The sequence below is a fragment of the Piliocolobus tephrosceles genome, chromosome 1, assembly GCF_002776525.5.
Source record: "Piliocolobus tephrosceles isolate RC106 chromosome 1, ASM277652v3, whole genome shotgun sequence".
Classification (NCBI taxonomy): Eukaryota; Metazoa; Chordata; class Mammalia; order Primates; family Cercopithecidae; genus Piliocolobus; species Piliocolobus tephrosceles.
Window position 1 is genome coordinate 49,794,077 of NC_045434.1, and position 15,563 is coordinate 49,809,639.

Here is a 15,563-nt window from a genome sequence, read left to right on the forward strand (position 1 = left end):
GTCTTCCAAGATGAGTGAACTGTATGCTTAAAGGCATAAAGAACTGGAAAGTAAATGTGTTGACAGCAATTCAGTGAAGCCAGTGTAAAAGGAATGCTTAGTATAGTAGATTTTAAACTTTTTCAACAGTGAATCATACCGAGAAATTATTTTTATTTTCTATATGTGCACATACACACGTAAATATATACACATGTAAAACAGAAAGCAATGCTTACTCTTCTTATTGCATGCAGTGCATTTTATTATTTTTCTCTTCTATTCTGAAAATAGAAAAAATATGGTTGTTAACTGTTTATTGGGTTTCATAGTACAATAATTGATAGTGGTGTGTGGTTTGAAATACATTGGTTTAGAGAAAAAGTGGGACTAGAAGCTGGAAAAGTAGGTTTAGGGCTGATTATAGTGGGGGCCCATATTCAGACGGATTCAAAGATACAGAAGGGGCAAATGTAGTAGGAAGGGTAGAATTGGAATGCGGGTATTATTGGTACCTGCGTTAGAGATCTTGCACCGTTAGTAGACTACATTGTTTTACCACAGGTAGAATAGCATTTTGGTTTTACATTATTGGTCTAATTTGAGGGATGCCCTAACAGTATACCCCTGAAATTCAGTGTTGTGTTTACTGTAAGAAAGTGAAGGATGTTGTTCAGCCGTATCTTATTTAGCAAGAGCCATGGGATAAATTTCTTTCACATTTAGCTCCAGTGATAATTGTGCTTCTTCTAAGCAGTTTAATTGTTTTCTCTTATGGATCCTCTTCAATATGGATCCGGTTAGATTTCTCTATTGATAAAGCCCAGAGCCTAATTTGGGCCTGATTCTAAAAAGTGTGTAGTATCTTAGAGTAAGAATTTTTTGTATTTTCCCTACTTCTTGCTTTTTGTCATTGCCTTCCTTTGTGTTTCTTTTGTGATCATGACAGTCTATTCATTATTAGATTTTATACTTTTTTTGGTAGCTATGTTAAACTCATTGTTAGATAGCAAAGTTGTGTAGATAAATGAATCCAGCCTGAAGAGTTGAATTAGAGTTGTGAGTAAAATCCTTGCCTTAATTATTTCAGGACTGGAAAGGAAGGCCAACCCAGAGAGTACTACACATTGGATTCCATTTTATTTCTACTTAATAATGTGCACCTTTCTCATCCTGTTTATGTCCGACGTGCAGCTGTAAGTAGAATTCATTTTACTTATCTATTTATTTATCAGTTTTATTTTTATTTATTTAAGAGACGGGATCTAACCCTGTTGCCCAGGCTAGAGTGCAGTGGTGTGATCATAGCTCATTGCAGCCTTGAACTGCTGGGCTCAAGTGATCTTCCCACCTCAGCCTTCAAGTAGCCAGGACTGCAGGCCTGTACCACCATATCTGGCTAATTTTTTGTTGTTGTTGTTAAAGATGAGGGGGGTCTTGCTGTGTGGCATAGGCTGGTCTTGAACTCCTAGCCTCAGTGGATCCTCCTGCCTCAGCCTCCCAAAGTGCTGGAATTACTGGCATGAATCAAAGTGCCTGGCCAATAATTTATTTTAATACTTTTTTTTTTTTTTTTGAGATAGGGTCTGGCTCTGTTGCCTAAGCTGGAGTGCATTGGTATGATCTCGGCTTACTGCACCCTCCCCTTCTCAGGCTCAAGCCAGCCTCCTACCTCAGTCTCCTGAGAAACTGGGACTACAGGCATGGTACCAACCATGTCGGGCTAGTTTTTGTATTAACACTTTTTTTTTTGGCTTCATGGTAGTAGGTATCATTTGGAATGGATAGCTTTCTTCATGAGTTTCAAATCAAAAGAATGAAAGGTTTGTATGAATGTCTCCAGGAAAGTCAAAACTAGGCTACTGTGTGATTTACACAGACTTTTTAATCTGTGATTTTTTTCATGTAAAGTGTGGGTAATGTTTATAACGAAGGAAGTTTTAAAGGGATTTTTAGAGCCAGGCTTCTTAGTGCACACTGGTAATCCCAGCTGCTTGGGACTCTAAGGCGGTAGGGTTGCTTGAGCCTAGGAGATCAAGACCAGCCTGGGCAACATAGTGAGATGCCATCTCAAGAAAAAGAAAACCCAAATGCTAAAGGTATTTATAGAGATGTTTAGAAAAACTTTTAAGTGTGTGGAAGGACCCTGTTACTTCAGAACTCTAGTTTAATCTCAAGAAAACTTTTTTTGGTTGTAAGGATCAAGATTAGCAGACATTTAAAAAAATTCTTTCTTAGTCAGTTTTGTGCAGCTGTTTTAATACTCTGGAGAAGTTCATTTGTTTTTAGTTTTGCTTGCTTTCTCAGTGTTTGAAAATTTATTACTCAGAGGAAATCTTTAGAAACAACTTGAAAAGAACCGATTTCATAAACTATGATGATGAGATTCTTCATCTGTAGGGAAGTATCATTAAGACCTAAATTATAGCAGTATATTATAATTGATAAGTAAATAAGATTCAGATTTATTTGGATAGGATAGCTGTATGACTTGGAAAAGTGCTATAATGCCCACATAAAATGGCTTAAAAGATATTTAATTTTTTTAAATGAGCTTTTCCCTCAGATTATTTTTGGTAGAGTTGAACATAAAAATTTTTTGAAGATATAATTGAAATAATTAAAAGTCTGCTTTTAATATTTGTTGCTTTTGCTAACTTACAAGTATATACTTAAAATTAAGTATGAAATGTATTTATAAATAACTGCTTTTTCCCATTTGTTGTAGTTCTTAAAACAATTTTCTTAAACTTTTCTTATAGTTCTTAAAACAATTTTTTTAAACATCATTGTGTCTGTCATCACTGGAGCTGCTTTTTGAGTTACCTAACACTGTTGCTGGGTCACATTAAGCTGTGTGAAACTTAATTTTTATGACGCTAACCTCGCTCCCAACTAGAAATTTTAAGGTTTCTGGCTTATGTATCTTTCAAACAATAACATGTTATTTGAAGCAACTAAAAGCCGGGTGTGGTGGTGCATGCCTGTAGTCCCAGCGCTTTGGGAGGCTGAGGTGGGAGGATCACTTGAGCTCAGGAGTTCAAGACCAACCTGGGCGGCATAGGAAAACTTTGTCAAAACAAACAAAAAAAAAAGTTAGTCAGGCGTGGTAGTGTGCACCTATACTCCCAGCTAACTACTCAAGGGGCTGAGGTGGGAGGATCACTGGGCCCAGGAGGTCGAGGCTGCAGTAAGCTATGATTGTACCAATGCATCTATCCTGGGTGATAGAACAAGACTCTGTCTCAGGGAAAAAATGTGTGTGTGTGTGTGTGTGTGTGTGTGTGTGTGTGTGTATAGCAGTTGAGAAAGTATCCCGTCATTTAGTGGGCTTTGTATTAAACCATAAGGCTTCTGCTTTCCTGAGCAAGAAATATATCTTTATGTTACATATTAAAAAAAATAAAGTTAGAGTGGGACTACTTGGGAAATAATGGGAAAAAATAGCACCAGCTCCCTCTTTAAGGTTATTTTAACTCAGATCTTTAAAAACTAAATTAGGTAGTTCTTACAGTGTTGTGTTGGATATAGTCATTCATTTTAGTATAACAAAGATTCAGATAGTTGGCTTAGATTTATAGATTCTGGTTTTGGGAAATGGTTGTACGTATAACTGATAGCTGTAATTGTTTCTGTGGACCTTGGGACCCTTGGTTGCTTAAGATTTAACTCTTATTTTTCTTAAGTATTCACCAGATTGAAAGAGTAGGATTCTAAAATTCCAAAGTTCTGTGAAGTTGAGATTATTGTTTCCTAATTAGTTTGTATTATTTGCTGTTTTCTGTGCGCAGACCACTCTTTTTTTTTCCCCCTGAGATGGAGTCTTGCTCTGTCACTCAGACTGGAGTGCAGTGGTGTGATCTCGGCTCACTGCAACCTCCGCCTCCTGGGTTCAAGGGATTCTCCTGCCTCAGCCTCCCAAGTAGCTGGAATTACAGGCACACCCCACCATGCCCGGATGATTTTTTTGTATTTTCATTAGAGACGGGGTTTCACCGTGCTAGCCAGGATGGTCTTGATCTCCTGACCTCCTGATCCGCCCGCCTCGACCTCCCAAAGTGCTGGGATTACTGGCATGATCCACGTGAGCCACTGCGTCCAGCTGAGCAGACCACTCTTAAAACAGATATTCCTGATCCTTAGCTCCTACTTTAGTGTGAGTAGATGTAATCTTTTTCAGTGGACTGTAATGTGTACGTAACTCAATAGTGACCAAATGATGACGTAAGTTATTAGACTTAGAAACAGTAATTTAAAATTAACCCAAATCTTTTAGCTGTTTAGGATGTTCTATGGAGACTGGTTTATTTTTATTTTTATTTTTTATTTTTGAGACAGAGTCTTGCTCTGTCACCCAGGCTGGAATGCAGTGGCAGGATCTTGGCTTGCCACAGCCTTGCCCTCCCGGGTTCAAGCTGTCTTCCTGCTTCAGCCTCCTGAGTAGCTGGGACTGCAGGCGCTTGCCACCGTGCCTGGCTAGCATGTTTTTGTAGAGATGGAGTTTCTCCGTGTTGCTGAGGCTGGTCTCTAACTCCTGGGCTCCAGCAGTCAACCTACCTTGACCTCCCAGAGTGTTAGGATTACAGGTATGAACCACCATGCCTGGCCTAGGCTGGTTTAAGAGAACACAAGCACAAGAAAACTCTGCACTCAAACTTTTGAACTCATAAGGAGAAACTAAAATTTAGTTTGACCTTTTTAAAATAAAAGGTTCATTTTTAAGTGATTAAATACAGTTTATCTAAATCATTGAGGAGTCAGAGCAGAATGTTTGGTGCAGTGAAATATAGGAAGTTTTCAATATAAGCTCATTGATCAAAGATACTAAAGGTTCTTGTTACTTCATTGTTAAACATATAAAGTGACAAGGGATTTACACTGGAATCTCTCAGCTATCAATTTTTCTTGCACTGTTTGTTTCTGTTTGAGACTGGGTCTTGCCTCAGTCTCCCAAGTAGCTGGGATTATAGGTGCCTGCCATCACGCCTGGCTAATTTTTGTATTTTTTTTTCTTTTGAGACAGAGTCTGACTCTGTCACCCAGACTGGAGTACAGTGGCACGATCTCAGCTCACTGCAATCTCCGCCGCCCAGATTCAAGCAGTTCTCCTGCCTCAGCCTCTCGAGTAGCTGGGACTACAGGTGCCCACCACCGCGCCTGGCTAATTTTTATAGTTTTAGTAGAGATGGGGTTTTACCATCTTGCTCAGGCTGGGCGTGAACTCCTCACCTCGTTTTTCCACTCGCCTCGACCTTCCAAAGTGCTGGAATTACAGGCGTGAGCCACTGCGCCTGGCCTAATTTTTGTATTTTTAGTAGAGATGAGGTTTCACCATGTTGGCCAGGCTGGTCTTGAACTCCTGACTTCAAGTGATCCGCCCGCCTCTGCCTCCCGCAGTGCTGGGATTACAGGTGTGGGCCACCGTGCCTAGCTGTTGCTTTATTTATAATAATTATCTTCTGTATATCTTCCTAGAATTTAATAAATAAGTTTATTTATTTATTTATTTAGAGACGGAATCTTGCTCTGTTGCCCAGGCCAGAGTGCAGTGGCACAATCTTGGCTCCCTGAAACCCCCGCCTTCTGGGTTCCAGTGATTCTCCTGCCTCAGCTTCCCGAGTAGCTGGGATTACAAGCTTGTGCCACCACTTCCAGCTAATTTTTGTCTTTTTAGTAGAGACGGTGTTTTGCCATGTTGGCCAGGCTGGTCTTGAACTCCTGACCTCAGGTGATCCACCTGCCTCGGCCTCCCAAAGTGCTGGGATTGCAGGTGTGAGCCACCGCACCCAGCCAAGAAAATTATTAAAAGTAACATGTTTAATAAATTTTCAGGATTCTTGTTAGGTTCTTTTAGCCCAGTCATTTTTTACAAATGTGATTTAAAATATATTTTATCAAGATATGTTGGAATAAAATTCAGACATTATGTGTTAGTATTTATTAAGTTGTGTATCATTATTATTCATTTCATATCTCATTTAAAATTTTGGCTTTAGACTGAAAATATTCCTGTGGTTAGAAGACCTGATCGAAAAGATCTACTTGGATATCTCAATGGTGAAGCGTGTGAGTACTTTTTAAATTGTTCCCACTCTTAAACAGACATTGTTTCTTTTTTCCCCTATGAAATAATGATTAGTGGGAAGCGAATTTGTATTTCCACTAAAAAATTAACGTACCTTCATTTTTGTCCATGTGCTCTTCTCTTTTTTATACAGTGAATGCACTGTGTTTGCTCTTAAGACCAGTCACCCCTTCCTTGTGTGTGGATTCCATCTCCTTTCACAGTCTCAAAGACTTTGTCTTCATAAGTTGTTTTTCTCTTACATCATCAGTTTTCTACTTTCTTCTGAATCATTCCCTTTTAGAATACCTACAGTAAGATTTCATGTTTAAAAATGTTTTTGATCCCACATTCCTACTGTTTACTGCTTCGTTTATCTTCTCCCTGATACTATAAAATTCTTTGCAAGGGGTCGTGTGGTATCACTGCTTCTTCTTAACCTTTGTTTGTTTCTTGAAGCCACTCTAGTCTGGCCTTAATCCTTACCATCCCACTAAAATCACTCCTTGTAAGGTCAACACTGATTTAAGGATTGCTACATCCTTTGGTCTCTCGTACCATACTTGACCTCTCAACAGCATTTGATACTGTTGACCACTCATTTTGAAAGCTTTTCTTCATTTGGCATTTGGAACGCCAGACTCTTGGTTCTCTTTCTAGTCATTGTTCCCCTCTCAGTTTATTTTGGTTACTTCTGTACGTGACTTCTAATTCTTGAAGTTTCCAAGACTTGATCTTTTTTTTCTCTTTTCTTTTACCCTTATTCTCTAGGTGATCTCTTTCTGTTTTATGCCTTAGATATCATATATAAGCTGATGAAATTCCAAGTTTTTTTCAGCATTGACTTCTTCCAGGGCACCAGATTTATAAATTTACTGTGAACATGTTTCCTTGGTTGTTGAATAGGCATCTGCAATTTAACATATTGAAACTAGAAAGCCCGATTCCCTCTTTCCCTTCTGCCCTGACACAAAACAAAAACAAGTCTGCTCCTTTCCTCAGTGTTGCCACTTTAGTAAGGGGTAGTGGTACCCTATTCCTGCAGTTGCTTAGGCCAGAACTCTGGTGAAATCTTTGTCACATCTCACTTCCATTCTATCAACAAGTTGTTTTTTTCTCTCTTTAAAAGTATGACAGTTTCTTACCATTCTACCTATTTCATCCTTCCTTTTTAGATTATTGTATAGCTTCCTCACAGGTCCCCACTCTTTTTTTCCTGTAGTGTAGTCTTAGCAGTAAAGAGTGTCCTGCTTTTGAAAAAGTATATAAACTTGATTGTGTCACTCACCTGTGGCTTCCCATCACTCTTAGAATAAAACTCATACTTGTTACCCTGGCAGTGATCTTGCCTCTGCCTAAATCTCTGTGACTTCATCTTCTACCAGTCTTCCTTTGCTCATAACAGTCAGTCTTTTTTATCTTTTAGCTATGCCAATCTTAGCGCCTTTGCACTTTCTCTTCTATCTTGAGTTCTCGTTCTCTGCATTATCACATGGTTCACTTCCTTACTATTTCTTTTAGATTTGTGCTCAAGTGTTTTTCTAAATGTTGTTCCATCAGAGAAGACTTCTCTGACTACTCTAAAATATAGTATTTCTTTCCCCCTTCTGTGGTTTTTATGTAGTGCCATCCTGATTTATTTTTCATCAAATCTGATACATGGACCTGAAATTATATGTCTGTTTATGTACATAGTGTCTGTCTTTCCCATTAGAAAGTAAATTCTAAGGGGACAGACAGTCATTTGTCTTGTTAAAATCCCAGCATTTAGAATAGTGGTGCATACTAGGTTCTTAGTAAATGAATAATTATTAATTTACTCTCTTACAGAGTACAAATACGTTGGTATAATAGAACTGTTGGGTCTTACTTTGCCGAGTGTGGAGTGTAGTACCTTTAAGTCATTAATAACTGTCTTGTCGTGCATGGCTTTAAGCAGTAAGATTGATTTCCACAGAGAATCTTGTGTATAATGGAAAGGTCATCATTAGGAATGCTTTCTTCCTATGCTATCCTCATTCAATAAGGACTTATTACATGCTTATTCTTAAAAGCATTATGCATTGTGCAAAATGCCAAATCCCTGTCTTAAACATGTAAACATGCTTACTGTCATGCAAGGGAGACTGGATACACAAAAGTTTAGAACCCAGCAGTATTGAAGAGGGAGTCTCAATTCTGTGAAGAGGATGGAGTTGGGAAGGATAGAAGAAACTTTTTTATTTTTATTTTTTCTTTCAGAGATGGGGTCTCACTACATTGTTCAGGCTGGTCTTGAACTCTTGGACTCAAGCAGTCCTCCTTCCTTGGCCTCCCAAAGTGTTGGGATTGCAGGCATGAGCCACTGCGCCCAGCCATTTTTTTTTTTTTTTAATCAAAGCAAATTTGATTCTTTCGAGCAGTATTTCTCTAACTTTTTAAATGATGAGAATCATATGGTTTGAAAATAGTGTGTGTGTGTGTTTGTTTTTGGCCTCAGAAGATGTGGTATAAGGTCTAAGATTCTCTATTCTTAAGCGTCACAGGCGAGCCTGATAAATAGGCTAGTTTTTGGGGAAGCACTTCACAGCAAATGGTTTTTCTTTTTAGAATCAAAAGTAGAGTTGCCCTGTATCCATCTATGTCATTTCCTGTAGTTTCTATAGGACAAATTTAGTCACTAAGCATATTGCTTTGCTACTTTTTAACGACTGTTAATTTAATAGTTTAATGAAAAGGTTGAGCAAATATCAAGACTGTATTCCTAGGAAGACTAACAGGTAGAGACGTTAGTTCTTAATTTATACATTTAACATGGTCTCAATAAGAATCTCTGGTTTTTCTTGAGATAGGAGTAGAACTAGACAAGGTAATTCTAAAGTTCATTGGCAAAAGTAAGCATCCTAAAAATTTGTAGAAGAGCATTGAGAAAAGGCTAGTCATTCTAGAGAACTTAAAACCCTGATAATTAAAAAAAAAAACTAAATGAATAGATACACTAATAAAACAACTTTATCTGTTAGGTGAGAAATCTATATGTGAATTTAACATATTAGTAAAGAGACATGTCAAGTCAGTGGGAGAAAGGTGGGATTATTCAGTTACAAGCTGATAAAGGTAGTAAAGTTCTGTACTATGAAAAACAAAAGACATGACAAACTGGGAAAATATATTAATATTTCAACTCATCACAGATAAAGGGTTAATCTCACTAATATATGAAGGGTCTTGGAACTTTATGCATAAAAGACCACTTTATGGATTATGTCATAAATTCAAAGAAAAGGTGATAAAATCATGAAAACGCTTAATTTCATTTAGAGTAAGAGAATTGCAAATTTAAACTATACAGAGATAGGATTTTTTTTTTAACTGATAGATAAAAATCTGTAAGTTTGATAGTGTGGTCTGGTGGAGCAGTGAGAAAACAGATATTCTTCTATATTGTTGGTTATAATGTTAGTCAGTATACCCCTACACTCCCACTGAAGAATTGGCAGCAGTCTAACATTGCAAATTTAATATAGAAATAAATCCTGTGTCTGGAATTTTATCCTAGAGGTATGTTTTGTTTAGCCTTTTTTTTTTTTTTTTTTAGCAGTTGTGAATAACTAAAAATTGCACATGTAGCGAATGCTGCTTTAGCTAAAAAAACTACTAAAAGTAGCATTTTTAGCAGTTGTGAATAACTAAAAATTACACATTTAGCGAATGCTAACTTTATTTTATTTTATTTTATTTTTTATTTTTTTTTGGGACAGAGTCTCGCTCTGTTGCCCAGGCTGCAGTGCAGTGGCGCAATCTCAGCTCACTGCAAGCTCTGCCTCCCGGGTTCGTGCCATTCTCCTGCCTCAGCCTCCCAAGTAGCTGGGACTACAGGTGCCCACTGCCACACCTGGCTAATTTTTTGGGTATTTTTAGTAGAGACAGGGTTTCACGGTGTTAGCCAGGATGGTCTCGATCTCCTGACCTCGTGATCCACCTGCCTCAGCCTCCTAAAGTGCTGAGATTACAGGCGTGAGCCACCACGCCCTGCTGGTGAATGCTAACTTTAAAAAAATCTTGCCATATATATATGTGTGTGTGTATATATGTGTGTATATATATGTACATTTATATATTTATGAAAATATATGACATGACTTTGTATTAATATATTATTGTGCCATTGTTTGTAATGACAGAAGACTAAAATTGAACAGCTCGTCAACAGGGACCTAGTTAAATAAATTGTAGTTAGGCCATACAGTAGAGTACTCAGTAACTATAAAAAAAGAGTTAAGGAGGGCCTGACGCGGTGGGTCAAGCCTGTAATCCCAGCACTTGGGGAGGCCTAGGTAGGTGGATCACAGGGTCAGGAGATGGAGACCATTCTGGCTAACACGGTGAAACCCTGTCTCTACTAAAAATATAAAAAAATTAGCTGGGCGTGGTGGCATGTGCCTGTAGTCCCAGCTTCTCTGGAGGCTGAGGCAGGAGAATGGCGTGAACCTGGGAGGCAGAGCTTGCAGTGAGCCGAGATCACCACTGCACCCCAGCCTGGGTGTCAGAGTGAGACTCCATCTCAAAAAAAAGTTAAGGAAATGCTCTACTTACTGATATGGAGGGATATGGGAGATAAGTTGTTAGGTAAAAAAGAAAACAAGGTTCAGAACAGTATGTTTAGTATGTCACCTTTTGTATTAAAAAGGGTAATAATAATTTTGTATTTCTTCTATCTACAGAAAGAAACTCTAGAAGGATATGTAAAAGACTAGTTGGCTGCATAGGGTGGTGGGAACTAGGTGAATGGGGACAGGTATACCCCTTTTTGTTGAGCCATTCAAAAATTAATGTAATTTTAAAAGTAATTTAGTTTTTACCAGTTGTGAATAAATGAAAATTGCATGTTTAGGGTGAATGCTGACTTTAAGAAAATCTTGTCTGTATATATATGTTTGTGTATGTATATGTTTATGTATTTACTTATTTATGTTTAGAGATACCTTTTTAGGTATCTATGTTATGATGTTGGAGCATATACTTTGAAGCAACTAATTTCAGTCAGATTATCTCAGTAATTTGTAAGCTGAATTGTTAAAAATAGTTTGTCCTCTTAGAGACTTTGTAGTATAGATTAGTCTTTTAATAAAATATTTTTGCAGAGCTGTTTTAAAACTGAATTTTTTACCGAGAGAAAATCACCATATAGAAATATATAAAAAACTTAGAGCATTTCACTTGTAATAATACCCAATATATATGTTGAAATAGTAATTCTTACATGAATCTTTTTATCTCTTCAGCAACATCGGCAAGTATAGACAGAAGCGCTCCCTTAGAAATAGGTCTTCAGCGATCTACTCAAGGTATGTCTTGTTGCATGTTTATATTGAACTTTCAGAAACCCATTCCAAACTACACATTTATTTATTATAAATAATAAATTCTGTTTCTTTTATAGTTAAACGAGCTGCAGATGAAGTTTTAGCAGAAGCAAAGAAACCACGAATTGAGGTAAAGAAACTTTATTTTAAACAATTTTGTTTATATTCTTATTGAAATTGGGATTCTGTAGTAACAAGGATTCTTTGATTGCAGTAACTTGAGAAGCTGTTTTTCTTGGAAAAATTTTTGTGGTAGAAAGAACAATTGATTAATAAGTAGCTCAAGCTATAGTTTAAGCTCTCACACATGCAAGCTATGTGATGGACAAATCATTTTATTTTCTTTGCTTTTATATTCTTATTGAAGAACATTGGCTCAAGGGTCAGAATTCTTCTTCCTTTCTTGTCTTTCTTTCTTTTTTTTTTTTTTTTAAGGCAAAATCTTTCTCTGTCACCCGGGCTGGAGTCCAGTGGTGTAATCATAGCTTACTGTAGCCTCGACCTCCGGGGCTCGAGCGATCCCCTCACCTCAGCCTCTGAGTAGTTGGGATGCAGGTGCCTGCCACCATGTCCGGCTAATTTTTTTTTTTTTTTTGGATAGAGACAGGGTTTTTAAAATAGTGACTTTCCAGATAGTAAATATTTTAAGCTTTATGGGCCATATAGTTTATGTTGCAACTATTTAATATTGCAGTGTGAAAGCACTCATAGACAATACATAAATGAACAGATGTGGCTATGTTTCTGTAAAAAACTTCAGAAAACAGATGGCGGGCAAGAATTGGTCTTTGGGATGTAGTTTGCCTACCTTTGAAACAATGTGTTATGGGTGCTTGCTTTACTGCTCAGAGCTGTGAACACGAAGTACCTACCACTTTAATGTAATTTTAATTAAGGATATTCTGAGACATGGATCTGATATTTTTAAGAAAATGATAATTGATTCATTGTTACTGCTCTATGGTATGTGTCATTCTAAGTACTTTATATGTATTAACTCATGTAATCTTATTTGCTCATAGATGATATGCATAGTACTCCCAGAACTCATTAAGTTGGTAGAACCATGCATGTCATCTATGAGCGAATAGGCTCAGACAGAGTAAGTGAATTGCTGAGGTTTGAAGAACCAGTTGGAACCTTGGTAGTCTGGGTTCTAGCCATACCACTATACTGGGTATAAATTTTGTGGTAGTAAAATTGAATATTTCCCCTTACATGAAGGGAGATTGTGACCTGTGGTTAAACAGTGTGTATGAATTTAGGGATACTATTTATTTGATCTCAAATTCCTGGCCTCCCAAAGTGCTGGGATTACTGCCATGAGCCACTACACCCAGCTCAAGGGATGCCATTTATTTGAAACAATCTGAACACCACAGTCTGTTTGAAAAAATTCACCGTGGCAGAAGTCCTAGTTTCCTAGGATTCTAGTAACTTAAAAAATCAGCAGGAAATGGCATAATACATTTTTTTTTTTTTTCAAATCATTTGTAGGGTTGAAATGTGTTACATAAACAGCTATGGTTTTCAGCATTTGTTTTCAGTTCAGTTTATGTCTTTTGAGGACCTGTAAGGAACTGTACTAGGAAAGAGAAACTGAGGGCAGAGTTTCTGATTTGATAAAAATCTAGGCCGCAGTTGTCTTTAAAATTGGTAGTTTCATAAGGAATTTGAGTAATCTGGGCTATATCTTCATTGCATGTGGAAAAAATTGGATGCATTTGCCAAAATATTTTTGCATTTATTTCAGCCGATGTATTCATTTTAAGATTTTTACGTGATAGATTCATAATAGGACATGAGTTGGAGCCCAACACCTTTTTGGATCTCTGGAGTATGCTGATGCTTTTTATACAATTTTGTATTCCATTAGTCATAGTCATTGACTCTGGTCCTCAGTTTTGTTATTTGTTGAATATGAACATTAAACTAGATCAAGGTTACCAGATTTTGTTTTGTTTTTAACCAGTTGCTTTTCAGACTAAATTTTATTTGACATCATAATATGTGAATTAGATAAAAGCTGAGCTACTAGGGTTGAATTTCAGACAGGATCTTGAAGTGGCCCATGAGGCATTTAGTTGGAAGTTTCTGACGTTCTAAGGACCATCCTTTGAAAATCTTTAAGGTTTTCCTTTAAAGCATTTTGATTAGTGCTAATGGATTCAGGACCTGTAGCAACAGATGAAAAAAAAATGGAGATGCCAAAATGAAATTTTTGACTTTGGTGAAGGCTTGTCATAACATTTGGTTATTAACTTTCTCAAAAAGATGGATTTATTTGTTGTATCTTTCTGAAGAAAATCAGTTATGATGTGGGAAGAACACTTAATCATAAAGAAAAAAGTGGCTAAGCAAGTTTTTCTTAAGCTATTAGATGATTCCAGTCCTAAGATTCAACATATATTTATTGTTATTATCTTTATGTAGCTAAAAGTTTTAGTCTTGAAGTTGGCCTAAAGACACTGATACCTAGAATTGTAGAGGTAGGAAATTTGGTAAGGAAAAGTTGTTTGTGTGTATTTTCTTCTCAAAAGTTAAATAAAAATTTAAAATGCATTAACCAGTGGTTATTTCCAGGATGAAGAGTGTGTGCGCCTTGATAAAGAGAGATTGGCTGCCCGTTTGGAGGGTCATAAAGAAGGGATTGTACAGACCGAACAGATTAGGTAAGAATTGTTTTTAAGTAGAAAGTAGGTAGTTTACATATATGTAAAGGTATAAGGAAAAGAAATATTAAAATGGTCTCCACATTTATGTTTACCTCTTGGATTCATTGTATGCCTCTGTGCTCTTAGTTCATAAGAGTATGTGTGGGGATTGGAAGTTCATGTGTTTATCATGCTTTTTGAAAAGTCTTCTTAATTCTATTACCATGTTGATCTTTCTTTTTAAAAATTGTTTTATAAGCTGAGAAATTCATTTTATGTTGTTGATTATGTACAGCAGAGGTCAGCAAACTTTTTCTGGAAAGTGCCACATATTAAATATTTTTAGCTTTGAAGGTAATATGGTCTCTTGAAACTACTGAGCTTATGTGGTGTAGGGAAAGCAGCCATAGTACATAAATGGATGGGCATAGTTTCTTCACTTTTTAAAAATGTTTTCATTTTTCTGGATTCCGACTACTCAAACTCTACTTGAAGTTGTTTGACAGCTCACTTACGTTTTTTTCTTTTTTTGGATTCTTTTCTGTCTGTTTATATTCTTTTTTTTTTTTTTTTGAGACGGAGTCTCGCTCTGTCGCCCAGGCTGGAGTGCAGTGGCTGGATCTCAGCTCACTGCAAGCTCCGCCTCCGCCTCCCAGGTTCCCGCCATTCTCCTGCCTCAGCCTCCCGAGTAGCTGGGACTACAGGTGCCAGCCACCGCGCCCGGCTAGTTTTTTGTATTTTTTAGTAGAGACGGGGTTTCACCATGTTAGCCAGGATGGTCTCGATCTCCTGACCTCGTGATCCGCCCGTCTCGGCCTCCCAAAGTGCTGGGATTACAGGCTTGAGCCACCGCGCCCGGCTGTATTCTTTTTTGAGCTATTTTTGGATCGTTTCTGTTGTATTGAACTTTACTTTTTTTTTTTTTTTTTGGAGACAGATTTTCGCTCTTTCGCCCAGGCTAGAGTGCAGTGGTACGATCTGGACTCACTGCAACCTCTGCCTTCTGGTTTCAAGCGATTCTCCTGCCTCACCCTCCCGAGTAGCTGGGATTACAGGCGCCTGCCACAATGCCCGGCTAATTTTGGTAGAGACGATGTTTTCACCATGTTGGCCAGGCTGGTCTCAAACTCCTGAACTCGTGATCCACCTGCGTTGGCCTCCCAAAGTGCTGGGATTACAGGCGTGAGCCACCGCGCCTGGCTGAACTTTAAATTTTTTTCTTTGACAGTTCACTTATGTTCTTTTCTTTTCTTGAATTCATTTTCTGTCTGTTATATTCTTTTTTGAGTTCTTTTTGTATAGTTTCTGTTGTGTTTTCAACTTTACTTAATTTTTTTTTTCTGTAATCCCATGCATGTTTAGTCTCCAGTGTTGTAGTTTTCATCTCAAATTTGTTTTGCTCTTTTTTTTTTGAGATAGAGTTTGGCTCTTGTGACCCAGGCTGGAGTGCAGTGGCGTGATCTTGGCTTACTGCAACTTCCGCCTCCTGGGTTCAAGCGATTCTCCTGCCTCAGCCTCCCG

At 37.7% G+C, this 15,563-nt stretch overlaps 1 protein-coding gene across 1 annotated transcript in view; it reads left to right on the forward strand.

Moving 5' to 3' along the window:
- The window catches only part of CDC73 (cell division cycle 73), a 137,933-nt gene that overhangs the window by 2,195 nt on the left and 120,175 nt on the right, over nt 1-15,563 (forward strand). Inside the window, exons 2-6 of the mRNA XM_023203404.3 lie at nt 1,070-1,175; nt 5,976-6,045; nt 11,308-11,370; nt 11,466-11,518; nt 13,972-14,060. Of these exons, the coding sequence (XP_023059172.1) occupies nt 1,070-1,175; nt 5,976-6,045; nt 11,308-11,370; nt 11,466-11,518; nt 13,972-14,060 (381 nt within the window). The remainder of the gene's footprint in view (nt 1-1,069; nt 1,176-5,975; nt 6,046-11,307; nt 11,371-11,465; nt 11,519-13,971; nt 14,061-15,563) is intronic.